Source organism: Phaethon lepturus, unplaced genomic scaffold (assembly GCF_000687285.1).
Source record: "Phaethon lepturus isolate BGI_N335 unplaced genomic scaffold, ASM68728v1 scaffold15294, whole genome shotgun sequence".
Classification (NCBI taxonomy): Eukaryota; Metazoa; Chordata; class Aves; order Phaethontiformes; family Phaethontidae; genus Phaethon; species Phaethon lepturus.
The window spans coordinates 8988-31823 of record NW_010535588.1 but is presented as its reverse complement, the minus strand read 5'-3'; the positions used below and the strand labels follow the sequence as shown (position 1 = coordinate 31823).

Sequence of the window (22836 nt, the reverse complement as noted above, 5' to 3'; positions counted from 1 at the left end):
AACTGCCTAGACAATCTGGCAACTATTTACAGCTTTTTTTTTTTTTTTAAATACTGAGATAGGCAGCCTGCATAAAAGAGGAAATACAATCCCATTAGTAAAGACATTGCTCTTGGCTTTAGGCCAACCTATCTTAATCATAATACTTCAGCTTTTCCTGCTTTTTCTGGTTGGAGATGATCCTAAGACAAAGCTGGTAACAGAGTTAACTGTGTAGAAGATTTTCAAAAGGTTGAAGAAACAATAAGATAAAACTCCCTTCTTCATGACACAAGGCTAACTTGGACTTCTTAACTCCAGAGGAGCTGGAGACATTCACCAAACCTCTGGCCTGCTGGTTTTGCATGAAATGTGTTTGTTAACAAAAGCATTTATGAGTCTTGTTTCAAAGATATTACCGATTTTAGTTCAGCTTCATTTAATGAGAATTCTTGGATTAAAAATATACACATTTCAATCTTCATGCTGGGTATCGTGTGCAGTTGGGGTTTTTGGTGGGTTTTTTACATTTTTGCATTTGGGACAAGGTCTCCACACACACTCCTTTAGCGTTCATATGAAATTTTTGTAATAAAGTAGCATTGTCACCTGCCTTCCATCTAAAATCAGGTTCGTGGTCTGAATCTCCCATACACGTTTTTGTATCTTACTTCTGATAATAGAGCTCATGTTGCCAGATGACTAGACCTCCTGTCACCACAGGAGGTATCATACTGCATGTGGGCTAACACTGAGTGGTGTTTCCTTAGATGCAAACTCTCACACCCTAATTCCCACACATTCTTTGCACCACAACATCTTTCCAGTCTGTTTTTCCTGGCATTCCCTTGGCACCCTGGTTCCCTTTCCATGAAACTGTGGATTCCTTAGTTGTTCTCCTTTCTTGTTCCTGCAGTCCCTCCTTTCCACCTCTGGCTTTTTCAGTTCCCAGTGGGAGGCAAAAGATGCACAGGGGGCAGTGCAAGCTGGGGCAGAAAGTATGCAAAAGCTCTTGGAGAGAGTAGCAGAAGAGGGGTGGAGACGGGAATAGGGAAAAGAAAGAAGGGATGCTGGAGAGGAGCAGAGGGAGGGCTTTGTGCAGCTGTGGGCTGCCTATGACAAAGGCAGGATTGGGTCCAGCCCAAGGGCTTTGCATGACAGCTTTGAAATACCAGCTTTAACCTGTTTCAAACCATTCTTGCAATAACCATGCTCACTCTGGATGTTCCTTTCCTCCCCGTTAATACTCAGTCCTTCCTACCAGATCACTGCAGCTCAGTGGTACCTGACCCTTATGGGCACCATTGTGGCCATGTCACCTTTGTCCCCTTAGAAAACAGCTGCTTAGGCAATGCTTTACTTACCACACAATCTCTCTTGTTTCTCCCATAGTGAAATGGTGCAATATCCTTAAAAACAAAACTAGGAAGGAACATGCTGTGCTTTCTTATCGTGTGGCACGTAAAGCTGCTATCCCAACACACAGCTGCAAGGCAGGCTTTGACAGCAGAGGGTGACAAGAGGTGCTGCTGTCCCCACTCCTCTCCCTGGCTGCTTCTGCACAGGGCAGTGAATGCTTCAGATCACATGCAGTTCCCCCTTTTGGCTGCACTGGCACCCTGCCTGGCCATATGAGTTGTAATTAGGTCAGGAAAGAGTATTATGAGTCATTAAGAAAAAAAGAATCCAAACCAAAGCAATCACAGTGCAGACAGGCTGAGATATCCTTTCTACCAAAAGTAGTATACCAAGGTGTGAATAAACTCTTTGTTTCCACACCAGGGTAGTGGCAATTTTTTAAAATGGTTGGTTGGTTTTGGTTTTTTGGGGTTTTCTTTTGTGTTGTTGTTGTTTTTTTGTTTTTTTTTTTACACTTCTGCTGTCTATCATCTTGATTCTGCTGTTGCAACATCTATTGCAGGCATGTAATTTGTACAATATGTTAAAATGGAAACACAGCGCACTGGTTTACCCTGTGGACTTCGACCCAGTGCTATACAATATCCTGACCTTTGTGCATGACCATGTGCAGCTCATGATCAAGATGAGTTTTATTTGGTTCTTAACTGGCCTCTACCAATAAAGGCAGTCTCTCAAAATTTGCTGTTATGAAGTAATGCCATTGTAATAATTTCATGTCACTTCAAGAAAAGAACTACAGGGGCAGGGTTAAGTGAAGAGAACAAGCGAAAAATAGAGTAACAGTACAGTAGACACCAAAAAGGGGACAAATAGAAAAGAAAGTGTCCTTTAAGATAATTCACTGCTTTGACCAACTCACATTTCCAACCCAGCAAGGACTCACACCCAGAATAAGGTAAGGTCAGTGTGAAAATCTCAGCCAGACACTCAGCCAGAGTAAGGCTATAAGAATCTCTGTCAACAGAGCATGTCTATTGCAGATCTCCTCTTTATCTATTTGGACCACTCAGCCTCCCTTCTCTTCACTCTCTTGGCTGCTTGTCTCCCTCCCTTTTAGAGTTGCACCAATTAATTCAAATCTCTGGCAAAAAATGAATAGCAGGAAAAAAAAAGAAGTCTGGCCTGAAAACGTACTTATTTGTATGCATTCCTCAGACATTCATCTAGCAAGCACAATCTTGGACCCTTTGTGTCTCCCCCAGGCACAATATCAAAGCAAATTCTACCCCATATATTCAATTTAATTCAAAGAGAACATTATTGGGATGCCAGTGGATTATTAACTATACTTCAAGAGTACCTGAAGTCTCCAGATAGAAATCAGGCCACATTTAGCTGGACACTTTCAAAAAAAAAAAAATATCAAAGGCCTACATGAAGTCAAGTATGTGCAAGTCCTAGTATGGCCAAGAAATCTGCAGCAGTGAAACCAGTAGCTCAGAAAGTCCCTGAACTGCAGATCCTTGGAAGTTGGGAGAGAACACACATTGGGAAATTATCAGTATATCTGCTATGGGCTGCTGTCAAAGACAAGACAGAGCATTAGTGGAACCTTTGCTCACATTCAGTAGAGTGGTTCTGGCACATTTACCCTCAAACACCCATGGCATCAAATGCTGCATTATCTGCTCAGGTGCTAAGCTACACTCAGGCTTTGGGTACACATATACTCCCCACCACAGAGACAAGTGTGAAACTTCTGTGCTGTCATAATGAACTCTGTGCTCTGCTTTTTTTCTTCAGCATGTACCACAGGTGCCACACCATCATGACTCATGTATCAGTTTCTGCATCTCTCCTATCACACAAAACCACACAACACGAGATGCTCAAGTCATCCACAGTGTAAGAAGGCCTTTCTCCTGCATGTTCTTCCAGTGTTCAGGCTAGTGAGACCTTTCAAACACTACCAAATGTCATGGGGAAGGGCAGGTGTGGTCTGCGTTCTCTGAAAAGCATGTCTAAAGCTCCAAGTATGACCACAGTAGGATTCTCCCCCCTGCTCGTAACACTAACGAACCACGAGCAAGAGAAGATAAAACACTATTTCCTGGCTTTCCTGCCTATAATCTGTGAACAAGGGGAGATGGACAGCCTTTAAAAGTTTACATGGTGCAAGTAGGATGTTGCATGGGTGCCCTTCAAGAATTGTATTCCAGCATTACTGGCAATCCTTCCTTCCAGCCTGAATACTTTGTGGGACAAGAGGAATCTAGCCCAATCCCAAACTGGAGAAAATGGTGACACACCCTTATTTCTTTACTCTTGGTTGTATTCTCTAGAGCTAACTCACCTGCAATATCCTCTCTGCAGATAGCACTAATTCAAAGTAGCAGTACATTACACTTTTTTCTTCTTAAAACAAACAAACAAAAATCCCCCACTCCAAATTAGCCCTTTGCAAAACCAAGGCAATACTAACTTCCCAAGAGCATTGTGAAGCTCAGTTCATTCATGTCTGCCCAACACAACAAACATGAATGTACTGTCAATGTCAGTAGTATACAAAAGAGGCAGAATGCAAAGAACTTAATTACGAAGAAACAAAAATGTAGAATTTTGAAAAGTTTTTTTTCCAAATAAGCAAGTCTGTGCAGTCTGCCTTCTACCCAAATTGCACACTGTGGTTTGTGCTGGAAACGGGTCTGCTGAGGGCAAAAGAGCCTAGGTCTGCTTTCTCAGAAGCAGGCTAGTTACTCTGTGGCTAGTTTTTGTTTAGCATTCAGATTCATCATGCTTATTTTTCTGCTCAGAAGCAAAGCAAGTAGAATTCAAGTGAAATTGTTCTCTTTTTTCTTATCAAATATATAAAAGTTTTTGAAAGATAATATATTTTATAGAACAGAATTTTTTGAAAATATTTGAAAATTTTTGAACAACAGTAAAACAATATTTTGTATAAACATGGATACACATTAAACTATAATATTACAACATAGTTTGCAAACTAAGTGTTTGGATATTCAGATGGCCTTAGATCCTCCTAATTGCTAATTTATGTAGAAACAGATGTAAAAAAAGGACTGAGACCTACATTCACTCTCATTTCCTTAAGAGAAAAAGAACAAACTTGTGCCAGATTTAGCTATGCAATTCCTGTTCTTTTTCTTTTTTGTAAGTTGTTATCTTTAAAGTAGTAAGGAATCCTACAGCCACAGAGCAGTTATTTCACATTCAGTTCAATGAAGCCTGTTATAAAGAGAACAAATCTGTCTTTATCTTTTCACCAACCCCTGTTCTCTTGATATTAAGTAATGGTGAGTCTGACAGAGAGTGTTGCTTAGCTCCTGTTATAAGTTAAGAGTGTGAATACCCAATGATCCAGTGTGGCCTGCAAGCTGATTTTAATGGTGATGGCTGGCCTGTGACAGCACAGAACGGGGACTACTCCTCTGTGCTGCAGTGCAGGAGGTGGAGGGAGACGACAGAGCTGTTTGGATTTACTACATTTGATGCTGACTGTGCAAATAGGCCAAAATTATTTTGTGTTGGTCTACTGAACATGTGGCTGGGAACAGAAGTGTCTTTCTTTAGACAGACAGAGGTTGGCTATCCCCCACTGAATGTAGAAAAGCCACAACCACTCCAAACCAAACCCAGAAGAGTCCCCTCTCCATGAAGCACTGTTTACTCACAGATCTGTCACACTTTGATCCAGAGAGTCTCCCTCCATCTGAGTTTCGTTGTGGAGAGAGTCTGATTCCTGTACTTGGCACAGCTCCTCATCAGTGATTATATCAAATGTTGCATCATCTGGTGGTTTAGAGGCTTCACTTGCAACTGTGCCGTAAAAGGACATGAACAGAAACATTAACAATATCAGCTGATTGTTTGGAAAACAAACAAGCAAAACCCTTAAGCCATTCCTCTACCTTTATGGAAGCATTAGGTAACTACTAGAACCAACTGAAAATCTCAGGCTGACTGTCACTCATTTAATATACATGCAGATTTCTGTCAATACCAATCAGATTCAAAGATGGGACCAACCCCACCCTGAAAACACTCCATGAACATGCAGGTCCCTGGAGCAGGAGGTGACCATGTTGTTTCTCGGAGAATGTTTAAGAACCCTACTTATCTCTCCACAGTATACAAACAATACACTAACCAAAAGCCCTCTCAGATGGTGACACAGGTGATTCCAATAACGCTGGTGATCCTTCCTGGTTGGCATTCAATCCATAGTCATCTGTACTGTCCACAATGACTCTAGGCTTATTAAAGCAAGCTCTGCAGCAACGCTCCTTTTTTCCACCAGGCTTTGTCACCATGTAGTTGTTGCAGCAGTAGTAGCAGAAAATGCGACCACACATTCTAGAAATGATTCGAAACCAAAGTTGTTAGAATAGTACCATACACAGGTGGAACATATCTACATGATGGAGTCTGGGGCTTTGTCATAATGGCCTTGTTCTCTGCAAAAGCATGAACACTACGTCCATGGCAGAACTCATAATGCAGATTGCGCTGCTTTCTGAGGTGAAACAAGTTTTCTTAACAATCAGGATGCAGAAATGCACATTCATACTTCGCTGTCTTAAAAAATAGAAAACAGAAAAAAACAGAAAAATACTTTAAAAAATCTATAGTTAAACATAAATACATCAAAACAATTAAATACCCACAAATATGCAATACAAACAAATAATACATATATTAAGTACATATTAAACAAGTGTACTTAATAATATTACACAGGCCAAATCTCACACTCGGTGCAAAACTTTATTTGATTGTAAGGACTCTAAGAGCACGTCTGTATGCCTCTACTTAGTAAGCAACCCTCTCCCCTTCAGACAGGGAAAAAGAAACAATATTGGACACATACATGTACATTCATCCCTCCTGCCCTCTCTGCTCTGCAGTCTCTCAGTATTAAACCTGTCAACTACTTTTTAATGAACATGTTAACATTTTAATGAAGAAAAGCACCCAGCAGGGATGACTGTTATTTGTGAAGTCTGAGTGTTTTTGTTTTTCATAATCATTTAAATTATTAGTAGGCACTGGTGAAAACATGAGCAGGTTTCACAGATTTTGGTAGAAATGAGTAATTTGAAAGTTGTTATCGGAAATGACTTCACTATTCATTAACCCCCAACGAATGTTTCCTACATTAATATGCAATTGAAAGTCCAAGTGCTACATACCTTCCATGATGAATCATGAAGATAAAGAACAGTGAAGAGCCAAAACAAACATATCACTAAGACTCTGAAATGTATCCACTTAAATACAGGTAACTAATAGCTCCAAGCAGGCTAACTGTATGCAAATAATTTAATATTAACTTTTTTTTAAAAGATTACTTTGCAATCGGTAATTATCTCTGAACGTATCTAGTGTAAGTAACTAAATTTATAATTGCACTGCATGTTGGATTTGTTCTGGAATACTTCTATCACAATAGCAAAAACACCTTAGTGAATATTATTTACAGCATGCACCATGTAGGGTCTGATTATCTTTGTTTACAGAAATGATAAACTGACAGACTCCCCAGGTCAGACTTGCACCCAGGTCTTTGCCTTCATACGCATCAAGGAACCTTTCCATTAATGTCTCTTATCCCCTTGTGAGCTCATGTGTTCTTTCAGCCTCTACAATGTCCTGTATCGATGATTTTGACCAATGAACTGTGAACATTAAGAAGTATTTCATCCACGTAAACGATCATACTGAATTTTGCTTTTCAACAGCGTAATAGAGTTCAACAAACTGACCTGCAGTGGTGTCGGCGCACCATCCATGAGAACTCCCTCTGGCAGTCCAGACAATGATTAACCTCTGTGTCCCCTTGCCACTTCTGCTCTGCACTAAGCTTCTGCTGGAACTCCAGAGCATCTGATTTTTGCCACAAAGCATCCTTATCTCTGCAGAGACACAGTTAAAAGACAGAAAAACACATAGAAATTATCAGCTGGTTTACTGTTAACCAACCTCAATTTGAACGCTAGTGAAAGCTTCACAGTAAAAACTGCTTTGCTGTAACTTCTGAGGAGCTTTCAGGAATAAAGATAGATAAGAAACTTACCAAAGCTCTTGGCAAAGGGGGGAGAAAAATACATGCCATGCAGAGAGCTACATATTTTTGCAAAACAGACAGAAAATTAAGAAGGAGATAATATTGGGTGTTATACTTTTTGACTGCATTATGGACATGCGAAATTTCAATTGCTGATGAACTTGGCCCCTACCTGTATCTTCAACTCAGGAATACACAACTAATCCACCTAGGCAGTATCCCTTAACATCCTAAGCTAGGATTTTAATTTCTGCTTGCTGTTTATTTTCATGCCAACCTGATAAGCTCTATCAAGCGTTCTTCAAGGAACTGTTTTGTTCTTGTCAGGTCATCCAGTTCAGCAAATAACTTCTGGTCGCTGCTATCTTTGTCTGCTGCCACCTTGCTGAGCTTCTCATTGTAATCCAGGACCTTCTCTTTTGCTTCATCAGCTTCTTTTTGGATCCTGATCAAATACAAAGGCAATTAAGAATCATTTTTAGTTCATGTGCATTCAAGTCTTCCCCATGGAAGAAAGGGATCCTCCACCCTGATAAAGAGGCAGTTTCAGTGAAATTGTTCTCAGTGTGCATATTTTTTATAGCTAGCCAGAATCTCTCCAGTTTTCTGCATCGCTGGAAGTGCACACAGATCTGTTTCTTGGATGCCCTGCTTATAGGGAAGCTTATGATGGCTACCACACTGGGAATAAAATTAGTGTCCTTGGAAGCTAAGATCAGCAGCAGAGGCAAACTGAGCTAAACAGGGAAAGTCCTATAGCCACAGGTTGCCCAGCATTTGCAGGTTGCACACAAAAAGGGCCATTTAACACATACTCCTCCACAGCCCTCATGTTCACAAAAAAGAAGCCAACCAGTTTCTCATTATATTCTTCTAACACACATGCAATTCAAAAACCAAAGATTCATAGAACCATAGAATGGTTTAGGTTGGAAGAAACATTAAATAACATCTAGTTCCAACCCCCTTGCCATGGGCAGGGATATCGTTCACTAGATCAGATTGCTCAAAGCCCCGTACAACCTGAACACTTCCAGAGAGGGACACCTCCTGGGAAGTGTTAAGACACTTCCAGGTTAAGAAACCTCAGTTCACTGCAGTCAGTGGAAAGAAGTGTCCCCAGAAAGCTTCCAAGAATGTACGTCTTGGATTGACGATATGGTAATTTCAGTACTATGAGTCCTAGCAATGTATTAAAAATGCTACAGCAACACAACACGAAGGGCTAAGCTGCCCTGAACTCACTCAGCCAATTCAGCCAAATTAAAATACTTTGACGAGTTAGATTTTGTACTGGCAACCTTCAGCATAGATCAAGAATCATCAGTCTTCCCACAAAAACAGATGATATCAGCACAAATGTAAAAATACATAGGCTTTGGTTAACCCATGAGACTCCGTGTGAGCCCATGCCTCATGAAGACCTATTTCAGACTGCCAGATAATCTGCATCACACAGGCTCACATTACAGACCTCAGAAACATAGCCCACGTTAGATATTTAAAACAGATAAGAAACCTGACAAAGGCATGCAGGATGTGGTCCCACTCAAATAATTCTTACTGAGTCCCTGAAAATTCACAGACAGGATAGAAAAAGCAAACTGTCAAAACCCGCAAATTTTCCATTCCTTATAAAAAAAAAAAGTCAATATTTGTGTTTCAATTCTGTGACTAACGTGTAAGGGAAAAGAAGGTTCTAAAATGTCTTGTAGTTTCATAAAGGGAGACATACAATGAATTTATGTCATCAGCTAAATTAACAATACAATAAAACGTAAACCTTGCATTCATGTGTGCTGTGTAATTTACATATTTCTCATCTGAAGTGTCAACCTGATATTCCCCATCAATGCCCATGCACTATTTGCCCTATATAAACCCCAGGGCATATGCTACTTCATAAAGCACAGCAATTTTCAATATGCTTTGGTTATTGGCCCCTTGCTTGGCTTACAACTAATGGCTTGTGTAAAGAACCCAAACTCCCACCTTTCCAAGAGTTCTCGCAGAGATGTCACCTCCTCTTCTTTCTGCAGTCGAGCAGATTCTGATTCAGACAGCTGCTCTCTTGCTTCATCCAGCTTTCTAGACAAACTTGTGTTTGCAGCCTAGTGAAATAAATTACTGTATTTCCTTACATATAAAACCAACACTTTACCAAGCACTCGACAATTACCAAGACACTTAAACAATGCTTTAAAAGAATTAAAGTTAATGCCAAACCACCAATTAAGATATTATTGTATAAGCAGACACTAATTAGTTGTGTACTAGTGATCGATTACTTCTGTCACACTGAATAAGGGATAGACTCTAAAGTAAGACAGTATTAAGCCTGTAATTCTTATTAGTCCAGGTCAGTTCAGCTTTTGCCTCCTTATCAAGGAAAATCTCTCAAAGATAATGGCAAATGAATATACCCTAAACGTTTTTTCACCACCTAAAAGTTTCAAAAGAAAAAGAAGTTAAAAAGTGAGGAAAATGTTGTTTATTAAAACTATATGGAACATGAAGGACAATGGAAACAAAAACTTCTTTCACAGCTGGCCTCTCCAGAGAAGTCTGCCAAACTCAAGAGTCCTCAGGGAACATATCTAATACCTAACTGCATCTAAAGGTGTACATATTTCTGCTAGCAGGCAGGGACAGGTTTAATAACCTTAACTTTCTTCTTTCTGGATTTCTTACACCTCAGTATGACCCTCCTAACTCAACTGTTTGATAAATGCATTGCAAAAATATTGTTTTTTTCCAGCTGGGTTATTTCTCATCCAGATTAATTCTGATTCAGTGCCCATTACAGCCTGCAAACAGTTGGATCCAGACGTGTGGCTGTGTGCAGCGGGTATGCAGGGCCTAAGACAGACACCTCTTAAACCTGCACACCCATTTAAGAAGTGTACACATAACCAAGTCTTACATAAAACCTGACTAGCTTTCAAAGCAGGACAAACTCTAAGTGCTGTTGTGCTTTCGTAATCTCTGTTTCAGTGGCTAACTTTTGGCTGATGAGTATTTTGTCTGCAGCACCTGTGTTTATTCAAGGGCATTCTTAGACTCACAGCCAGTCATCAGAAATGCTGCCTGCATTCTCAGTTACAACACTGACGCCTGCTGACACAAACACCTCTGTCTTTTAATCAGATTGAGCACCTACTTGTAACTCTGCAATCTCTTCCTCTGCAGCATGCTGTTGTCGCTTCTGCTCCTCAAGTTGCTCTTTTACTTTTCCACACTCTCCACTGATAGCCTAGTAGAGAGATTGAGCCAGGAGTTAGCATTCTGCCAGCAGCCACCCCTTCATCTCTGAAATTCCCAATTGTGAATCAGGAGTGCTCCTACTGATATGTATGGGATAAATGCAGCACCACTCTCAGGCTGACAGCTAAAAAGACACACAATTAATGGATTCAAGGAAACTCCCCTCTGTTTTGGTAGACCAGCTGTGTTTTACTGTTACTTGCTATGGGCTACTACAGTTCTCAACAAAAAGAAGGCCCAGCTTGTGAATTGCTTTGGCTCAAAAGAATAAGATAGCCCAAATCACAATGAGGTTTCAGAAGCCTTTACAAAAACGAAACACAAATGAATGTACGCTATTTTCTCAGACTCATGGGATTTCTGGATACTGCCAGTGGCACAAGCTGCTGATCAACTGCCAGTCTTAAACATTATCTCAGAATGGCAGAACACACACAATAAAATCGTTAGCCTTTAAGGTGTGCTGTTTCACATATACAGGGCTGACTCATTTTTTTCTGGAAGCAAAATTTTGGTCTTGGCTGCTACCTTGCGCAGTTGAAAGCAAAAACACATGAGGGAATTATCTGCAAAAGCAACTGGTCTCAGTAAGTTTGCTTTCATCAAAATCAGTTTTAAGGAGAAGTAGTGTTACGGGTGTGGGGAACAGGTCTTGCAATGTTCCTACCAAAGAAAGAAAAAAAAAATCACAACTGTGGCCTGTGGGAATAGTTACAGAAAATGCCACCTTCAGTGCCATAAGAAATCATCACCCTCTCCATTACTGGCTGTCTTTTCCAGATTACATGGCCTCTCCACTGGGCTCAGAGGGCTGCACTACATTTCTCCAAAAAACTCCGAAGAGTTATTTTACTTCAAATAGGCCTAGGTGATGAGTGTGGAGACATTTTCAGATTCCCAGGCTAAGGCTAGTTGTGTGCTAGTCTCAGAACCCAACCAACACAAACCTTAAGATTTCACCCAGTAATTGCTGCAGCAGGTGGTAAAACAGCAGAAATCCTGCACAGCTCCCTCAGCTATAATAATCACATCAATTTACCTTGAATTTTGTCTGATAATTTAGAATCTCTGTGCTCATTTGAAATTTTATTGCAGACAGCTCTTCTTGGCTGATCTCTTGGAAACTCTGTGCCTGTTTCTTTACTGTCTCCAGCTGCAATTGCAGACTTGGGACAGCTGCGGCACATATTTGAGCCTCCTCTAATTTCTCTTGCAGGCTCTTGTTCTCCTGTATGAGATTAGAGATGTCAAGCTTCAGCTTCTCCTGTTGCTCTGCTGCCTGTTCTTCCAGTTCTTTGAGCCTTTCTGTGGCCTGGGCTAACTTCTCTTCCGCATCCACCTTTTCAGAGGTCAAGGTACAAATCTGAATACCGAGTTCAGCCATATCGGTGTTGGTCCTGTGGAGGAGATCTCTGTTTTCTTCGTTTTCCACTCTAGCAACTTCCAAATACTGCTTAACCTTGGATAGCTCTTCCTTCAGGTTCAGCAAATTATTTTCCAGCTCAGTTTTTTGACGGGCTGCTGTCTCCTGCTCTTTTTTCAGCACTTCTTCTCTTTCTTTACATTGCATCAGTTCTTGCACATGGTTTCTGTTGAGTGACTCACTTTGCTCTTTCAGCTGCTGGACAAGCACCTTCTGCTCACCCAAGACAGTCTCTGCGATTCCCAGCTCACCTCTCATCTGCTCTCTCTCATCAGTGGTCTGCTGAAGCTTGACTCGCAGGTCAAGGACTTCTGCTTGCAACCTGGACACTTCACCTCGGCTGATCTCCAACTGCTCTTCACTCATGGTTAGTCTGGAGGTCAGCTCTTTTGCTGCCTTCTCCAGAGAAGCCGCCTGCTGTAGTTGGTGTTTTTCCACCGATTCCTTTTCTGATGTGAGGGATTCAATAAGCTTTGTCTGATGAAAGCATGTCTTTTCAACACTGAGCTTTTCTACCTCAAGAGTCTCTGCTTTCTTCCTATGTCTTTCAGCTTCTACTCTTAGCTGCTCACACTGACTCTCCATGCCTTGCAGTTCTACTTCCTTCTCTGTGAGCTGTGTCTGGAGAAACTCTTTGCCTTCCTTCAAAGTGCCTAAGCTTTTTTCCATTTGCAAACTATGCTGTTTGGCACTCTTCAGCTGTCCTTCAAGTGAGGCATAAGACTCCTTGGTGGTCTCTTCTCTTTGCTTTAGCTCTTCATAGTCTGAGTGCAGAGCCTCTAATCTCTCCTCCAGAATTTGGCTTTGCCTCCTGGCATTCTGCAAGTCTTCATCCAGCTGTCTGTTCTCATCCCGGAGCTTCTTCTCTTTTTCATCAACTGACACCAGGGCATCATCTATCTCACTCCGAAGCTGTTTCTCAGAGGCTTTCAGCCTGGCCACCTCGGCTTCCAGGGAAGCTTTAGAAGCTTCCACATTTTTCAGCTTCCCTTCCATCTTCTGCTTGGACTGCTGCAAATTTGAATTCTCCACTTTCAGCTTCCTGCTCTCCTCACCCATTTCGCTCACTGTAGAGTTTTGCTGCTCCATCTGCTCCTCTAGCTCCTTGACTTTCTGGCTGAGATATTCTTTCTCAGACAGGAGTTTCTGGTTTTGCTCCTCAAGGCTACACACAGTCTGACTCACCTTTGTTAAGTGACCCTCCCGTAGTTTAAGTTGCTCTGCTTGCGCTGGGCTTCCTCCTTCCCTCCTACCATACTCCTCCTCAAGTTTCTCTTTTTCTTTCCTTGCTTCCTCAAGATTTTTTTCCAGTGACCCCACCTGAGCCAGCGACCCCATTACCTGGGTCTGGAGCTCAGCCATCTCCTTTCCTTTCAGGGTCAGGGCCTTCTGAAGTGCATCCATTTCTTTTGCCATGGTTTCCAGGCTCCCAAGCAGCTTTCTACTCTCTTCTTTGGAGTCAGCAGTAAGACAATTGTATCTGGATTCCAGTTCTTTCTGTGCCTCTTCTTTCAGCTCCAGCTCCTCCCTTGCTGCTTTGAGCTGAGATGCATATTCGTCATTGAGTCTTCGCATATCTGCCTTTTCCTTTTCTGTCTCCTGAAGCTTCTCTAACAGTGCCTGTACCTGTAGGGCAGAGTGACAGTGGGCTGTGGCTTGCTGTCCCTTTTCCTCCAAGGCAGCATCAACTTTTGCAAGGAGGTTGAGGTTCTTCTGTTCTGTGGAACTCATCTTGGCTTTAAGCTCATTGACGCAAAGATCCTTCAAAGCAACCAAAGCCCTAGAGGCCTCCAGCTCCTGATTCAACACCTGCAGTTTTGAGGCACAGTCTTCCTTGTTGGTCACCAGCTGCTCCAGGTTTGTTGAATATTCCCTCTGCTGCTCCACTGCATTCAGTTCCAGTGACTGCAGGCACTTCTGTAGGTCACGAACAGTGCTCTGAGTGGAGTGCGAGATCTCACACTGCTTCTGTAACTCTGTGATCACCTTTGTCAGCTGGGAGTCCTCCTCACTGTGGTTATTGCTCTTGTCCTTTTCTACCTGTACTTGTTCTTTCTGAAGGCTGACAGCTGCCTGGAGCTCCTTGTTTTCCATTTCTAGCTGGTGAATACGATCTTGAAGTTCCCTCTGTCTCAGCTCAGCCTGGTCAAGTTCTACACGCATCTCTTCAAAGCCTTCAAGGTGTTCAACGTTCAGTGAGTTATTTGCATCAGGGCTGGAGGGAAACTCTTGGGCCTAAATGAACAGAAGGGGAAAAACAGAAAGTTTAAGAGGAATTAAACATGCATTTAAATGCCATGCTCAAATGAGAGCAAATTCAGGTTTTCAACACATGTTGGTGTTGTATGTTGGGTTCACAGCACTACAAAAATATCCATGTACAGCAAAAGAAGCTTTTTTTCACAAAAGATAAACTAAAACATACCTACCTGTAGGCAGTCTTCTGAATATATCTTTTTTTTCCCTCTACAAGATTTGCATGTTCAGTTGAATCAGCTACTGGACAATTCCCTTTACTTCTAACAAAGAACTCTTTTCTGTAGTTTACCGTTATAAGAATCATGATCACCATTAAACTAACAAGCTCTGGAACTATGCCATTAATTAAAGACCTACCATGTCAGACAAACATTTCTTTGTAATTTGCTTACCTGCAAATAATTGCTCACTAAACTGCTCATGCTGGAACTGCGACTTGGGGGCTTCCATAAATATGCTGAAGATCCAAGTGAGGATAGTGTCCTCCTGTTGATCACATGGAGAAACAATATGTAAAAGAAGTCTAAGCACATACATATGTGTCTTTCTACTCTTATATGTAAGATTTATCTAGCTATAACAACTACATATAAAAAGATGTAACTGTGCCTGATGTCTGGGCCAGCAACCACTCAAGTTAGTGGAAACAAAACAGGGATATCAAAGGCACCTATAAAAGACTAGGAGCTTGGTAGCTGTGACTTCCCACGTCCACAAGAACCGATGCAGCTTTGCTCTAAGAAATTGTACTGCTGTGTGGTGGCAGCTCAACCAGATGGTGGCAGCATGCAGCCTTGGAAAACTCCCACCAATACAAATGGATCTGGATCAGACCTAGTAGTTATTGTTACTCCCCACTTTGAGGTGTGATCAGGCTGTAGTGACCGCACATTGTCATCTCTTACCATTGCTGCAAGTGAACCACACTGCTTGACTGTTCAGTCACTATGTGTCTCAGCTCTTAAAACAGGAGCTAAGGACATTTCTTCTTGTGCGTGTGAAGATGAGAATAGCTTGGGATGTGGGCCTCAGCTGCAGTTACTGGAAGTACTCCATTACAGAGCATCAACTCTGATCTCTGGTACACAGTTGTTTGAAGAAAAAAAGGCCAGTTTGGTCACAGACTAATTACATGGAGAAAGTGTATGCTTGCTCTAACACAAGTATTCCTTCAAAAGCAGAAGCTTTTACAGATTCTGTAACAGACAGGTATTTTATGGCCCTGTTAATAAAAAATCACAAAGTGTTTCTAGCTTACCTGGCAAATGCTGGCCAAGCAGCATCTAAATCATAGCCTCTTGATGCCAAGTCAAACTGAACATCAGTGAGCTCATAGAGTTGACCCACAATGTCAGAACTCATTTTGGAATTCAGAAATGGACTTCTTGCATAGTACCAGTCACTTGAAAATGAAAAAAAAATGAAGTAATACTTATTCATAAGTAAAAAAGAAGCAGCCGTTTCACTTGCAAAAATCCCCCACAACATCATTATTCACTCCACCCCAGAAAAATTATGATACACTATTCTAAATGTAAACTGAAAACAACCAAACCCATCAACCAACATCCCATTCCTTCAATGTGAATGAAATCAAACAGCTTCAATGAATTCCACAGAAATATCTTTAAAGGAGCCCCTGCACAAAATATTTTTTGCTCTAGTGCTTGGGCAAAACACTGGCAAGACAACATATTTGCTATGCACCGGATAATCACACATTAAATACCTAAAGCACACACTTAATACATCAAAAACGAGCGACAGAAAGCAGCAACTAGAGTTAAATACACTGTGCAAATAGTTGGCTTTTTCTGGAAGCCCTGCCAGTGCCCTTCCAACCAACTCCAAACTATCTTTGGTGTTCCTTGGCCAGGGGCAAGCTGTTCCTCTCTGTGATAATCCAGATATATATGCAAATGTTTTTGGGGGCTTTGCGCAACACATCCAAATTAATCTTCCCTTATGATGTACAGCATAGAAGATCAAACCCAGGATATAGAAGCATCCACACCACCCACTCCACACACATTTAGTTGTCACAACTTTCAACCTTTATGAGCCTAAGATAGGTATGAACCATTGACCCAGGCCAAAAGGTCTATTATCCTTCCTCTCATATTACCAGCTCTCTAAGCCAACCATTTGGAAATGTTTCAATTTCTTTCAATAGCTGCTAGGCGATGTTGCTTGATCACACTGAGCAAACACCCATTAGTTAACAAGGTACTTTGCTATTCACCTGGTCACCTTGGTGTTCATAAAACATTGCTGCAAGGTGTCTGCTAGCCTTTGGTGAACCAGGGAGTAACGAAGAAATGCTCTTCCTTTTCCAAGAGATGTTCGTAGCTGGAAGGGAGAAACCACAATAAAAGAAAATTCTAAATATCATTTAGAATCATGTAGAGACATGGCAAGAACAGTCTACATATCAACAAAAAAAAAAAAACAAAACAAAACCCACAATAAGCTACTAGTTGTAAAGGAAGTAGTAAGAACTGCCACTGAGAGACACCTTCTCCCAACACTGTCATTGGGTGGAATCTTTTTTGAATGACGTATTTGTATCTACAGCTGGCTGTGGTCTACTTTGTAATAATACAAAAGGCATCACAGGACCAATGAATCATCTAATATACTGACTACATGAGAACAGGCTATGCTAAGGGCAATTCCCAATATATGGCAAAATCTCAATGCACCCAGCGAAGACAGAAGTGACTGCTTAGGTTACTTAAGATGTGCATGGCCACAGCTGGAAGAGGTTTAGGGCAGATCTAGTCCTAGAACAAAGATGTACACATATACAAATACACATCCCCGCAGTCACAGTAACCCCAGACCATGCAAAAAGCCTTTCTTAATACTTAGCTGTTAAGTTGATAAAAATCTAAGTCTTACTTCAGACCAAGAGCAGCTGCATGACTGAAATTAATGGATCTTTTTATGAAGACAGCTGTTGAAGCAACATAAGGGCGATCACAAAACTGAACACTAAATTTTGTTATATATACTGACTTGGGGAATTGATGTTTTGTCTTTTACATCTGAGCTATTTGCTGTCCTGCAAAATAATGAAACACTGAACAGTAGTTTTTCATTTCTTCTTTCCATCAAAAGCAGTAATCAATTCAGGAATGGGAAATGAATGTGATGAAAATAATTTCTCACCAGTCAGCCATGCTCCTAACCAAGCTGCTCATCCAACTAACAAACCAAATATATTCATGACTTTAAAATGGAGGCCAAGGAAAATATTAGAGGGGCTGAGGCTCAAGTTAGTAGGTAACTGTAAATTTTGCTTGAAAAGTTAGTCTGAAAGAAGGCTCAAAGGCCACAAATGCCTTCTCCTACTGATCAGTATTCCACTGTGGTGAAGTGAGAGCAATATGTTAACTCTCAGCTTCCTTGTGTTTGCTGTTACTGGGCTTCTGCAGTAAGACACAGGTTCCTTGTTTATCTCAGCAATCTACTAAATACAAAAATGTTCCTTATAAATGGAATGATGAAATGTGGAGCAAAGAAAGCAACACTTTTTACTGCTTCTTGTTTTGAATTCTATAGGACACAAAGCCTGAAATAACATGTCCCCCAAAGGCTAAGTACTCCAGAAACAGCAAACTCAGTTTGCCAACTGGTTTTCGCCCGCATTCACCCTGTAGATGTCTGAATATTTCTTCAGGGAGATGCCAGCCCTGCCCTGTGCACAGAAGCTTATAAGTGTTTTTCCTAACTGGGCACGTTTAGTGAATATCTTAACAATGGTCAAAAAACCCACTGGAAGCCACTGAACTAATCCTATCCTTACTACCATTGGTTTATCAATTTAAACCACAATGCCTTTTTTAAGCATGTAGATACTAGAACAAATGTATGTAGAGGAAAATATTTACATATATGCAGCTACAAGTAGCCAAAGACTACTTGACTAGGAAGCAAAACCATGCCACCTCCTGCTGGAGGCCTGCTAGAATTCAGGAAGGCAGGCAGCCTCTGGTATTGTCAGTGTTTCCATGTTGACTACAAACACTGTAGCTAAGGTGCAATGTACAGCTGTAGCAGTGTACTGTGTGCAGTGTATGGCTGTGAAGACTTGGAAAGATGTGTATTCAGTGTAATCACCTTTTGAAAGGGAAACTAGCAGAACTCACTGCTCACCTAATGCCATCAAGGACAAAGCTCTCTTTTTAATAGGGTATTCCTATTTGCTTCCTTGCTCCACATCTCTAGCATATCGTGCACCCTAATATTAGAAACTGCAGGCAAAGCAGAAAAGGAGGCATTATGCTGTTAAATGTTTGACCACTCTTAAAAAGCAACTGCCATTACTCTTTCATCCTTGTTCACTTCCATCTTTGAAAGTCAACAAGTACTGTTCAGTGAGCAAATAAACAACATTCAGAAACCTTTATGTTCTATCCAGACAGGATCAGGACAGAAAGCTTCTCTCTCTCACAGCACTTACTTCACCCACTCATTGAGCTGAAGACATAACATGGCTGTTAGAAGATTAAGCTTTTATTACTGTATCTAACAAAAATAAAGCTTTCTGTCCTGTTCATGACAGCTTAACCAAGGGAATAACGACAACCATCCTGAGCCATTACATGATGCTATTTGATACAGAGGAGCAAAGTTGAGACAGAAGATGAAACACTGCTCTCAGTCAGTCCTCCTCAACTCTACTGACCAGTTAAAAAAGTCTTAAGAAATGTCAAACATGGTGAATCTTTCCTCTTACTCTTCCAGCAAGTCCTGCCTTAAGATGGAAGGCTCTACCTTTGACTTCTTTTTTCATTCCTTTTTAGAGAAAATGTCACTAAGTTAATGAAAGGCAGGGTACAACCAGAGACAAATAGGACCATCCACTTGTGTAAGTGGTTTTCAAAATAAGTCAGTCAGGCTATCTAATCCTATATAATTTAGCACCCTAGTAAAAAGAGCAATCTTGCATTTTTATACTCTACATGAAAATTAAAAATAAACATTCCCAACCTTTTATTGCCATATGTTAAAAGCAGTGTATTTTCTTTTGGTTTCTACTGCCCTCTGAAAAGACATACCAAAACATAAAACACATATTAAGATGCTTAACAGATAAACTTACTTCTGTAATGGACTTGACAAAGCGGATTCCATCATTAGCTCCTTTGACTTTTGCCAGACAGTCGCAGAAATAATCCCAGTAGTCTTTTCTGTTCCCCAGCAATGTGTTTTTTTCTTTCTGGTCAAACTTAAACACGGAAATTAAAAAGCAATGAGCAAAACTTAAATACAAGTATATTTATATATAGCTACTTGGAATTCTGTTCCTCTCCCAGCAACATGTGCTTTCATGATTCCTCTTAGTTTTAGCCAATGTATTCAAAAAGGAAAGAGACATTGTACTGCACTGATGCAATCCAGCAGTTACAAAAGCTACTTTACAGACAGTAATAGATAATAATGTTCTGGGTCTAGTTAAAATAAAGACATCCATTCAGTACTGCTGAAACAAAGATTTATAGCAGATTCAGCAGCTGTTCAAGAGCAAGGAGCTAACAGCCAGCTGCTGAGAGACCTGTAATCAAGTGTGGCAACAGCACACATGTACATACCAGAAAAACCTGTTCTAGCTAAATCACCTTCAGAGTAGCGATGCAACAAGGGTATGGACTGCAGCTTGGACCATTCAAATCCCAAAGGATTCTTCAGCTTCTGCTGAAGCCACTGCAACCCAATTAAAACTCCCTTGCCTGGATTAAGGCTAGATTAACATTTCTGTGTTGCAATCAGTGACATGATTACGGTATGTGTAGACACAAGACTATGCAGACTGAATTTCAGTTTTCCCAGCAGTGTCCTTTTTTAATTAAATTATAGGATGGCCAAAAAGCAGCATTCCAGATTAAAAATCAGCCTTTTGCATTAAGCCTTTCGTACAATAAAAATGAATTACCAAAGTGAAATTGTTAAAAATTCTGTAAATTACTTACACCACTATATTTGCACTGTGAACAGCTTACTAGTATTTATTCTGCATTAAAATGTTGACAAGATCTCATCATTACAGTTTTTCCAAGATAATTTAGTAGGGTATATCTTTAAAATCAAGCTTAAATCTTTCAGATCAATAGAAAAATGCCTTACATTCTTCAATCAAACCGCCAGCACTGCCTTTTGATTACATTTATTTACTTTAATTTAAAATATGTACAATAAGCAGCACACATTTCAGTCAACTTACTGGAAAAAAAAAAAAAGAGAAACTCAACTGGATATTTATGATTATTTGAGGTAAATCTCACATACTGAAGAGGCAGTAAGAGAAGACAAGGCCTAGCTTTGATGGTGGATTACAAATGATACACATCACTTTTTACCTGTAGAAGGTACTCAAGCTTGTAGGAGAATTTTTGCAAGTTGACACTGTCATCTGTGATTGGTTCCCCTCCTTCTTTAAATTCTTTACTTAATTCACTCACAGCATCTTTAAAAGAAGACACCAAAATGGTTAACTAATGCAAGAGATATATACCACTGAATCCATAAACAACTAAATAAATGGGTTTTCTGCCTGGACATTATGCATATATATTCATTTTCTTTCAGTCCAACTGTCTTAACAATGGTGCAAAAAACTTATTGATATGTTTGCAACTTAACACCACCTATAAAAAAGTTATGTCAATCTGTTATACCAACTACCTCTTCTTAAAAAGAGCAAAACCTCCTTCTCACACTTAGCAAAAACCGCTAACAAACAATTGCTAACTGGTTCTTCAGCAGAGAAAAGAAAAATAACATTTTACTGTCTCATGTGTGCATTAAGGTATTGCCACAGGACAAACAGAATTCTGATGGAAAGAACAAAGCATGTAATCTGCTAAAGGGGATCAGCAACACAAGAACAGTCATTCAGTCAGCACATTTATCTTCTCCATGCTTTATTCAGGAAGGTTCAGCTTGTGCTGGTTACAAAACACAAATGGGAAAAATAATTTACATAAAAATAAGCATATAGCAACTCCTCTTTCCTAAAACCTACACTCGTAGTGTGTGAGGAAATCTCAAGTCAAAGCAAACCCTGCTGTCTCCATGGACACTCTGGTCCCAAAAGGTTGTACTTCTCAGCATCAGAAATTACTGATTTTGAGCTTCCTTTCCACTTGGTTTTGTACTTCTTTCAGGTGTCTTAGTTAGCCTTAGCTCCCAGTCCCACTCGATTCCCTTTGCAAATTAGAATCTCTTCCTGTTATCAGGCACATAGATCTCCTTTTTATGTTACAGGAAGATCTAAATTCCCAGCTTTGGTGTGTATCACACCTTATATGTCATTTAATAAAAATTAAAAGAAAAAATATCTGGATCTTGATATAGGCAGCTGATTAGGACAGAGACAGAGCAGGCCAATTTTGCCTGCAACAGAGCTGTGGAAAATGAGGTTGGCTAGGGCTACTGGAAGACAAACCAGGTGCACAGAAAGCATGTTCCGCTGCAGCAAGAACAACAGATCCAATTCTCCAGCACTACTCTTCTGGATGACCATCCCCAGTTTGGTGTGGCTTCCTGGTTTTTTTCCCCTTCTACATTAGCAGCAACTCCACATCAGCTTCCCATGAGGGAGGGTCTAAAAACGAGGCCTTCTCCTTATCTCACATGAAGTCTTGTAACGGCATAGCTCCATTCATGCCAACAAAATCCTAGCTCACACCACACACCCTACAGACAGTTTTTTTTAATTGTAAAACTTATTTCTCATCTTCTATATTTAAATTTGCAGTATTAAAGAATTTAGGATCCTGCAAAAGGTACAGCACTTCTCTCACAAAAAAAACAGTCACATCTCTATGGAGCATGTCACACACCTTGAACTATGTTGCTACAATTGCTGCATAAAAGTATTACACAACTGAAAACACAACTCCAACTCTCCATTATCGAAAACACAGAGGACACAGTCCAGCCTACAGAACGAATCTGTCAGCATAGCACTGTACCTTGCAAGTCTCTGATAATCCGCTGCAGCTGGCTTTCGCCACTAGTTGCTGCCATCTTGAAAACCAAAGGAGCTTCCCTTCTGGGCTGTCAACCTTTTCATCCATCTAGATAAAAATAGCAGAGTTCATATCCTTGATGACCATTGGGCTGATGAACTTTATTCTTCTCTGTGAAACCTGCAATTCTGTAAAAGTAAAAAGCAAAACTTAAGTCTTTATCATCTCAAATGAGCAGGAGAGGTGCTTTAGCATTTTAGATCCTGTTTAGTAATAAATTCCCATAAGGCCAACATTTTTCCAGGAACCTTCTTTATATTTCCTTCTAGATTTCACTTTCCATTTCAGTTATTTCTTCAGTTATATCTTTCAAAACTACTGAGCAAGTCTCAGAGAGCAATTTTTTCTTGCTGGAGTTACAACACAGTTAGTCTTACAGCCCAGCTCAGGCTGGCATTTTGTGCAACTCATCTTGTGACCCTCAG

General features: G+C 40.6%; 1 protein-coding gene across 1 annotated transcript; it reads right to left on the bottom strand.

The window, feature by feature from the left end:
* Nucleotides 1-5032: 5032 nt before the first annotated feature.
* FYCO1 (FYVE and coiled-coil domain containing 1) lies at nucleotides 5033-22534 on the bottom strand. The gene is made up of 13 exons (XM_010285888.1): nucleotides 22355-22534; nucleotides 20738-20844; nucleotides 19483-19608; nucleotides 16618-16724; nucleotides 15634-15777; nucleotides 14768-14861; nucleotides 11733-14351; nucleotides 10590-10682; nucleotides 9422-9540; nucleotides 7707-7874; nucleotides 7128-7277; nucleotides 5530-5718; nucleotides 5033-5183 (listed from the first exon to the last, which is right to left on the bottom strand). Exons 1-13 carry the CDS (start codon nucleotides 22407-22409, stop codon nucleotides 5033-5035), a joined length of 4122 nt encoding a protein of 1373 aa, XP_010284190.1. The 5' UTR covers nucleotides 22410-22534.
* Between the last annotated feature and the right edge of the window lie 302 nt (nucleotides 22535-22836).